Raw genomic sequence first — 9,567 nt, forward strand, 5'->3', positions numbered from 1 at the left:
ATAAGAACTTTGAGTCCTGCAAAAATGATCTAAAGTTACTGGTCATGGAAAAAAAACGCAGTTTAAAGAAATTTCGCAAAGTATTGTCTATGCAATAAGCAATTAAAAATGTAAAGAAGATCTAAAAAGACAGATAAGACTTTCTCCCATGTTAATGTGTATAATAAATTTCATGGGTTTGTTTGGCATGCTTTGTGGAAAGCCCCTGGTTCCTGAAGCACTCAGTTAGTCTCAGATAGAAGAAGCAGATTAAATTATACAGGAAAGCCCAGAAATAGCTGCAGGGCTGAGGCCCCGTGGACTCCAGACGCGAGAACACGGCAGTGAAAGTCGCTATAGGAGCAGTCAACTGAATTAGTGCTGGCCGGATCTCCGAACAGAGCACCCTACTGTAAATGAGATGCACAGGGAGATGAAAGATGTACTTGTCCTTAATCTTCTAAAACCAAATATGAAACCAGATTTCTAGAAAAAGAAATATGATGCTTCAAGTGATCTATTAAGCAGACAAACTCACACCTCTGTGTTGGGATTTCTAAAGTAACCTTTCATCATTAACTGCTCACTTCCATAGAGATGACATAAATATAATCACCCACTTTACTGATCATGGAATGTATTTTGGACCATCCGTGGACAAAATAAGCTTTCTAATTTGTTTCTGTTCCTAGTTTGGATCTGTTTACCTTTCTGAAAACTACACAAAATGTTGTCTTACCCAGAACATACAGGAGAGGCAAACCCAGGTCCTGGCCCTTCCGGCCAGAGCAGAGGGCAGTGACAGAGAAACAGAAGGCATCCTTTAATAAAAAAAAAAGCTATCCAAGCTTACAGCCAAACTCCACAGGGTTCCCAGAAATTCCCAGCATTTCCACACAGACCCTGGCTACACAGATCCATGCCAGCCGTTTGAGGTGCACAGAGAAGTAACAAACCCAATGCTGCTCGACTTAAGTCAGGCTCTCTCGTGCAAGCCCGCCCCCCCTCCTACTTCTGCTTATTCTAGCTGTCTCTTGTTCTCTCACTCCCTTCTGCCTTGCAGTCCTTTCCTCTTGAAATGTAGTAACGTTCTTCAATTTTTTTTTTTTGGGGGGGGGGGGGGGTTGAGTGCTAACCTTTACTTTTCTCTCCAAATATTCCCCTCTCCTCAAATGATCCTTTTTAGCCCCTCCTTTCCCCTTCTCTCTCTTTACACACATGCACATACAAACTCTATTCACTGACCGACCCTCCACCCCCACTTTTAGCTTCCTTGCATCTCATACCTAACCTCTCCTTCCCTCCATTCCTCTCCTCTAAGCATGCTCACTCATGTCTGTGCTAATGTCACTTCAATTTTTCATTGGCAGCCCCTTCCTGTTTCCAAATCGCCTCTCCTCCTGCAAAATATCTGCAGGACAAACTGGCTGCTGTGACGCTGCCAAGGCCCACTCAAACTGCCTAAACAAGGTATATCGGAATGGTTCTTTGCCGTAACAGATATGAGGATCTGTATGCAATGTCAGCACCTCATATCTATTTATGTTACCAAATTAGTTATTGTTTAAAAATTCTTAATGTTACACTGCAGGACACATGAATAAAATAAATAAATAAATAAACAAGAGCCAATAATAAGGGGAATTAGGATTTGATGTATTATTGATCAATCTAATATCTACTAACTGATAACTAAGCAAAAGAACCCAACAAACAGATGTGAAAGATAACAAAGAGAAACAATGCTAATTTCACAAACTACTGACTAAATCAGGTGGTACTAAATAAGCAGATTAAAAGTAAACATGTTTCAAGACATTGACCCTGTGAAGCCTAAAGAAAGGGGTACATGGTCAAACTGTGTGCTATGATACCTACTCCAGTCTAGGAGAAGATAGTTAAAAGGGAGGCATATGCAACGTTCAGAACCACCATTTACCCTTTCAACAGCAGAACGAGACCAACATTACGGAGAAAGAGAACTTTACTAGGTGATGTGTTGCAGGTGTAACTTTCCTGGAACCAGCTTGCATTTCTAGTCATCCAAACTTAGGTGGGAACTATACTGGTTCCATCTCTAATCTTGATAGGGAGAAAACAGTGGTTCCTTTTGCCAAAGGTCATTCGGACACTAGCAGGCTATACCAATCTCTTCTGGCACTGAGCTGAAAGTATACTGGGTTGATCAGGTTGAGGCTATATGATATAGATAGACAAACACAAAATCACAAACAAAACAAAAAGAGCAACAAATGCAACTTGAAATGTTGATCAGTCCTCTTTGGGCGGACTTTTCACGGGTTTTATCGTTTGGTCTAAGCCTCTAAACTTGGCTCAGGCAGGGGAGAATGTGTTGCAAGGAACTGATAAAAATGATAAACATCCATCCCTCCATCCATACATACATACATCATGTATACCAGCTTATCCATGCATTGTCGTATGGGGTCTGGTGTCTATCTCCAGCAATCAATGGGCAGGAGGCATTGTACGCACAGTCATATGCATCATGTTTCTGGACTATTACCAGATATTAAATGAAAAACATCCTGTTTTAGACATACAAGAGCATCCTTAACTCCAAAAAGTTATCTTCCTCAATGCTGGGCTGTCTTGATGCCAGGAGCTTGAACTTGTGCAGGTGAGTGACAACCCACACACCCATACATTTAACCCAAAAGGCTGAACGTCATCCAAAAACAGCTTACGATCTAATTGATGTCCCTAGTCTGCTTTGGTGCTAGTTGCAGTCTTGAATTGATAAAGTGAATCACACATTTAGGTTCCCATGTTGAGATATTGTTGTTGTTTTTTTGTTTGTTTTTGTAAATTTCCCTGGTATATTAAGGCTACAAGCTTTCTTTATGCTATGCCTACAATGCTGGGACCGGGCATATGACAAAGACAATTCCATTTTGGATCTCACATTTATGATTTAAGAAAAACACATTTTTTATGTTCAGTTTGGTAAACTACATGTCGACTCAGAATTTTTATGTTTGGTCAATAGATGGTGCTACTTTCTTTTACTTAAAAAATACTGCCAAAATGTCATATAGCAGCGGTTCCCAAACTTTTTTTAGCCATGCATCCCCTTCCAGAACCTCTACAGACAACCTGAAACATCTCTGAAGCAGAGTCCATCCAGGTGGATTCACGGATTAAACTCTGATAACCTTCCTGTGTGTATTCTTGCTTTATTTATTTCATGTACCAGCGGCCACAAGCTAGGTGCACATATACACCTAGTTTGTGTATATGTGCATATACAATGTATATATTTCATCATAAAATGAAGCGTAGAAGAAGATTTCTTCTAATTAAATACATTTTTGAGTGAATAGGCAGTTTTTGGCCTTCCTGTCTCCCCATGAACTGTCCAGCACTTTCCACCTCTCCTCCAGCCCAGTTACTTCATTCTCCACTCCACCTTCTGGTTACCTACCTTCCACCTGCCGTTCCTAATCAAGCCCGGACTCGGTTCACCTGTCAACACTCCTACTTAAGCCTCCCTCAGTCTCCTCCTCCCAGCCGGATCGTCTTCAGCCAAACCTCTTCTGCCAGTCAGAGCTCCCCATGTATGCCTGCCAGAAGTTTTCTATGTCTGCCTGTCAGAGCTCCCCATGTATGCCTGCCAGAAGTTTTCTATGTCTGCCTGTCAGAGTTCCCTTCGTCTATGCCTGCCTGCTCGCCTGCAAGTACTCTCTCTGCTGTGCTGCTGGTTCTGCTGCCACTCCAGCGCTCCAAGTACTCTCTCTGCTGCGCTGTCGGCTTTACCTCCAACCCCAAGAGATCCAAGAACTCTCTCTGCTATGCTCTCCCACCTGCTCTGGAGGCGTCCTGGTTCGTCAGCGCAGCACCCGCTGTCCTTCAGTTCTCTCCAGTCCTCCAGCTCCTGCCTTCATCCTCCACCTGCTCCATCCTGGTGACAGACTCTGGTTCTCATCCTCCACAATCCATCAACCTTTAATAAAACTCTTAAAACTAAGCTCAGTGTGTGGTTGTGTTCGGGTTCATCAGAACAACTACACACACAAGTGTGTTACTATTGACTCTCATAGTGTACAATGTATTTTTATGGAATTTTTTGTTTTACTATTTTTTTGCAAAAACTAGGTATAACTATAAAGTCCTTTAAAGGATTATAATCCCTAAAACATAAGAATAACTCATATGAATAAATTGAAGTAGCTTAAGCGGTCATTTAAATTGGGAAAATATCAATAGTTTTCCTGAAGTTTCTTAATAAGTGGACATCTTTTGTCATTATGATCTTTTTAAAGGTTAGTAGTAACTCCTTTACTTGCTTGACATAACTTCATAGACCAGAATGAACCTGAAGTGCAAACTGTGTGCTCTCCGGTCTGTATTTTCTTTGTCAATGGATGACCAAAAACTTCTTCTTATTCTGTTGTTTTTGTTTTGTTTGTATCCAGAATATTTTGTCTGTATTTGCAATCTACAGGCTCTATCACAATTCAGTTAAGATAAAAGCATCCCAGAAAGGTTAGAATATTTAATATTTTTCATGCATCCATCCAGATGTTGCATTGCAATATGCATGGGTTTGTGTGCACAAACCGCAGCACTGAATCAACATTATCGCAGCTACACAGGGACATTACATCACTCCGCAGTCAGATCTATAAAGGGCTAAGAGCCAATTCATTTTGAGAAAACACCCCCTATTGATCCACGCTGCTTTCCATCACTTCCACTGTTACAGTTACCTCAATCTATAGGCTCACCTGACACATAATCTCTCTGTGTGTGTATATAGGAGCGAGGCGGTCTCCGTGTGAGTATTTACATAACAATGCGGCGTTAGGGAAATGCTGGAGAAGTCACATAAACTGCTAGGAAGCTGTTTAAATAGATTTTGCCGCATGTATTCAATGCATGACAGCCACATTTTTTCTTGTTCTAAACTGGGTTGCTAGCAGCCCCTAGTGGCCTCCAAATAGTCAACAGCAGATTAGCTGCACGTTTTGCTTTCATAGATTTTGCTCATGTAATCTTTTTTTTCCCCTTCAAATACTTCAACAACAAAACCCAATGATTCCAGTGCTGCTGAATAAGTGTTTCTTTAGGAATGCATTTAGACCAGTGAAACTCTCCATTATAACCTAGAAAATGTCTAGTAGCCTATGTTACCTGTTTAAAGCATGTGAAAACTCAAAGCAGCAAACAGATACATGTTGCACAGATAATCGCTTTAATAACTCCAAGTGGATTAGAAAACACAGTTTGAAAAACGTGAATCTTCTTCTGCCGCTGAAGAATCCATCACATTTTAAACATTCATGCTAAAATAACAAAGAATCCATCAGCCTCTGAGGGCCTGGAGTACAGTGAGCCATTCAGAGATTCTCTGCGCACGGAGCTCCTGCACAGCACAACACTGCTGCCTGGCATTTCTCAGTATGGAAGGCGAAAGCGTGGAGAGTTGATAAATACAGCTGGCAATGAATGAGGCTTTCATGCATATGCTGGAGAAGCTGAGAATAAGGAGCCATTCAGAAGACAGCTTTCCAATCCTCCCCTTCTCTTTCTGGTGTCTGCAGGGCTGTCTGGCAGCAATTTACCGAGCAATGAGGCATTTGTTAAACTAATATGGATGCAGGTAAATACTGGAGAGGAGAGGGAAGAAATCATGTTGTTGAACATATGAAGGGGAAGGAAAAAGAACAAGCAAAAAAGGATGTACAAGAAGGTGGTTATTCCTTTCATATAGCTGCAATAGTGTCGCCTTAGTAACACATATAGTAGAAAGCTTCACCCAGCATCACTCCCACCTCCTTCCCTGTTTTCCTCCCGTCTCTTAGAAAACCTCGGCACATCCGCGGCCAAACACGCAACCCGTCTCCTGTAGTAACCTGGCCCTGTCATGTGGGGACTGTGTGAGCTGCGTTGCCATGGAAACTGAACACCTCACAGCAGTCCTCGGAGGGAAGATGTGAAGCTGCAATACCTCTCCACTTTCACCTCCCAGTCGGCTTTTCAGATCAACAGGGTAGCATCAGACTGATGGAAAAGACACTACGGAAATTTATTTTTTATGCAGAAACTGGCTCGAGAATTAGGTGATAAAATCAAATATCAAGGAAGGGAAAAAGAAGGGACTAGATAAAAGTTAAATAACTAAAACATGATGACTAAGACTGGGAAAAAAGACGCATAAGAGCTTAAAATTGGTCCACGAAGACATTGACAATGAATGCATGAATCACATTGACTCTAAGGAGACACAAATTGACCAAAATTACAAATTAATAAAATGCTAAATTGTAATCCAGAGACAAATACTTAAAAGCAATACATGCAAAATTGGCTGAAACAGAATCGAAAAATTATTATTCAAAACCAAGCAAGACTCAAAAAGATCCAAGAGAGACAAAAGAAGCAAAGAAATGCTAAACGAGACATGAAATGGTCCAAAGCAATCACATTGTACCCTTGGGCCTGTTTTCTCTTGATTTATATATTTATGGTGAAGAAAAATGTCTTAACACACAAAGCAGTCTTTCATGGACACTCAAAAAAAAAAACGTTTATTTATATCGGTAAAAGAAATTCTTACTGAAAAGCTATATCTCACATACTGAATCTATAGAAGTCAATACTTCTCCTACTTAATAATAGTAATAATAATAGTATAAGGGCTCAGACATAGCAAGTCATCAAACAGAAAATGCATGGTACCTCAAAGGTACCAAAGGTTGATGTGTTGATAATGCCTTTAATAAGGTTATGCTTTCAACAACAAGCATTAATATTGGCAGTGAAGCAATCGACGTTGGCTGAATGATGCGTCACTAGAGCAATGCAAGTAAAAACATGGAAATGAAATAAATGGAATACGTTGAAGAAAAGGAGACCGATGAGTGGATTTCCACAGACAAACGTTATAAGCTAATGCGTCGAAAGGAGGGGCAGTGTGGTGGGAATGAGCGCGGCCAAAGAGATAAGGAGCTGCGGCAATTGGGTGAGGGTGATGGTGGTGGCGCCGGAGAGGGGAGTGGGTTTTCTCTTGGTGTTGGAGCTGGAAGAGATGTGTGCCTGCAGCATAGCAAGCTACATCACCAGCAGACCTTATAACGACAGTACGGGAGGATCACAACAAGTTTAAACCCTCATGTTCTGAATCCAAGGAAAGTTTCCTAAATCGACTCTATGAATGTGGTTGTATTCTGCAAAACGCAGTGTGTGTTATAATTTTTTTTTTTTTTTTTTTTTTTTTGCAGTTTCCTAGCCTAGATAAGGGTCTAATTTTGTTTCAGAGACGCTTGCAGATTTAGGCTTTAAATAATATGCAGAAAAATAAAAGATATGTAACACATTGCACCCTCTTCTTGGTGTCACCGGAAAAGTTGCCAGAACAAGACATGCATCACTGATTAGCTGCCGAATAAAATAAGAAATATTTTGTCAGCTGCTAATGGCTTTACATCTAAAGTATGCATATTTAGCGATTACTGTTCAAGGAACTCTGCTTGGCCTTACAAATGTGACACATGACTGGCGAAGTAGGTTGTAAGCATGACAGACTTACAATCTCCCTCCAAAAACAGGCTAAGCAGGATAAAAATGAGGGAAGACCAGGAGCTCTTTTCTATTGGATGCATCAATAATGGTGCATCTCAATTCTGCAGATTTCAAATCAAGGTGACCCTCTTTGGCAACAGGGTTTGCTGGAAGTTTCAATGGCAAATATCTAAATCTGAACCCCAAATTTCCCCATGCATCTAAAGTTAGCCACCTGCAGACCGCTTCAAAATGCAACACTGACCTTGAATCAGCACTTTGACCACTTTGACAATTGTCTTCAGGAAACAATGGTTCATGACCAACTGCCAAGCTCGTTTTCCCATCTACGTCATTTTACCAGTTTAGGCCAGGCCAGATGAATGTAAGTCATTGTTGAGTGGTTTGATTGAAAATAGAACCTATCCTGAAGGAGACTACATGTAGACTGATTTCAATGTAATGCTAAAGCAGCAGATAGGCAGTTGGAAAACAATCTTGGAGTCAGTTATTTCTTACTACCCTTCTTGGCCACTGATTGACGTCTTACCTTGTTCCGCTTTGCTCCTCGCAGAGGAAAGAAACAGGCAAAGAGGAACTTGCCCCAGCTAATGACAGCAGCCAGGCACCAGTTGAGGCGAGCCATGCCTGTGTCTGTCCCGTCTTGTCTGCCAGCCTTCTTATCTCCCACTCCCAGCACTGGGATAAGATCCTGCAACCGTCCTCACCACCAGGAAAAGACTAAGCAAAGACAGAAGATCCTCTTGTCCTTGTCCCTGGAGCGAATATGAATTGTCTGAGGCAGACAATGATTGAAGATGTATGTTCCTTTCAGGGAGTTTTGGCAATTTTGGATCACTGATTGTGTGTCTGCAATTCCAATTTGTAAGAAAACAAGGGGGGCAACCGGCATTCCCTGAAACAGACTAGACCTTTGAAAGATCTAGCAGGACCTGAAGCATTTTTTGAGCTGAAATAATTGTCCCTGTCTGTTCATCCATTCGTCTTCACAGTCTGGTCTGGATGAGTCAGTCCTTAAAGTGTGATCAGTACCGTTGGCTGCATAGTGCGAAGAGCCCGCTGCTGATCGACGACACCGCTACAGCTACGCTGGCATACCCTCACTCACTTTTACCCCCTCACACACACATACGCTTGCCTGCCTGTAACGCTGTCCTGGCAAATGTGTTCGCAGGCAGAATAGCCCCCACCCCTCAACACCCCTTCCTCTTTTCTCATCACACGGCTACCCTCCAGACTCAGGATCGCCGGTGCTTCGCGCTCACACACTTGTCCATCTCTTTCGTTCCGTGCTGCTCTGTAACGCACACACACTCTCACACACATACATGCAGTGATGCTGCAGCATTTACTCAGTCAGATTGGGAGGAGGGGAGCAAAAGAGTCAGGAGGGGTGGGGGGAGAAATGATTGGGAGCAAGAAAAAAAAGGATGGATTACCAAAGGGGGTGTTGCGTTTGCAGGAATGTTTTGGAGTTAAAAATGATGACCTGAACTAAAGAGTGCATCAAGTAGCAACGGATACGATGGAGAACGGGTCACAAAAGACAAAAATGGATGAATGTGAGATGACAGGAAAGGAGGGGAATGACAAAACGGAAAGCAGCAGGTCACCGTAGGAGAAGCAGGAGAGGGGAGCGTGTTTTACAAAACTCAGTACGCACACACACACACACACACACACACACATAAACACACAATTGGACGGATGAGAGGCTGCTGTCTCGGTGCAAAGCTGATGCGATGCAGGCGCAGGTTGGTGATGGTGGTCTATGAGGAGAACTGGGTCGCATAAAGGAGGAGAGGAAGAAAGGACGGAGGAGAGGGGTAGGGTGTTGAATCATTGTGTCTTGGGTGATTATTTCTCACTATCTCGCTCTCTCTCTGTTTCTCTCTCTCTCACACATATACACACACACACACACACACACACACACTCACACAAGACTGCAGGTGGTGCACAGCCTCATTCACTCTGCTGCAGTCTCTCTACGCTTCAGTGGGAGCACATTCTCACTGCAGAACGCTTTTCTCTGCTACCCCC

The 9,567-nt window shown here is 42.4% G+C and overlaps 1 protein-coding gene across 8 annotated transcripts in view; it reads right to left on the reverse strand.

The window, feature by feature from the left end:
• The window catches only part of tns1a (tensin 1a), a 158,025-nt gene extending 148,863 nt beyond the window's left edge, over positions 1-9,162 (reverse strand). For 5 of the 8 annotated variants that reach the window (XM_036128468.1, XM_036128467.1, XM_036128466.1 and 2 more), the window contains exon 1: positions 8,054-9,161. In XM_036128468.1, the coding sequence (XP_035984361.1) occupies positions 8,054-8,149 (96 nt within the window). In that variant the 5' untranslated portion in view covers positions 8,150-9,161. Of the gene's footprint in view, positions 1-718; positions 917-8,053 lie in introns of those variants that run through there. The other 3 variants (XM_036128465.1, XM_036128463.1, XM_036128464.1) reach the window with 3 other exon arrangements.
• Positions 9,163-9,567: the final 405 nt, after the last annotated feature.

This window comes from Fundulus heteroclitus, chromosome 24 (genome assembly GCF_011125445.2).
Source record: "Fundulus heteroclitus isolate FHET01 chromosome 24, MU-UCD_Fhet_4.1, whole genome shotgun sequence".
Taxonomy (NCBI): domain Eukaryota; kingdom Metazoa; phylum Chordata; class Actinopteri; order Cyprinodontiformes; family Fundulidae; genus Fundulus; species Fundulus heteroclitus.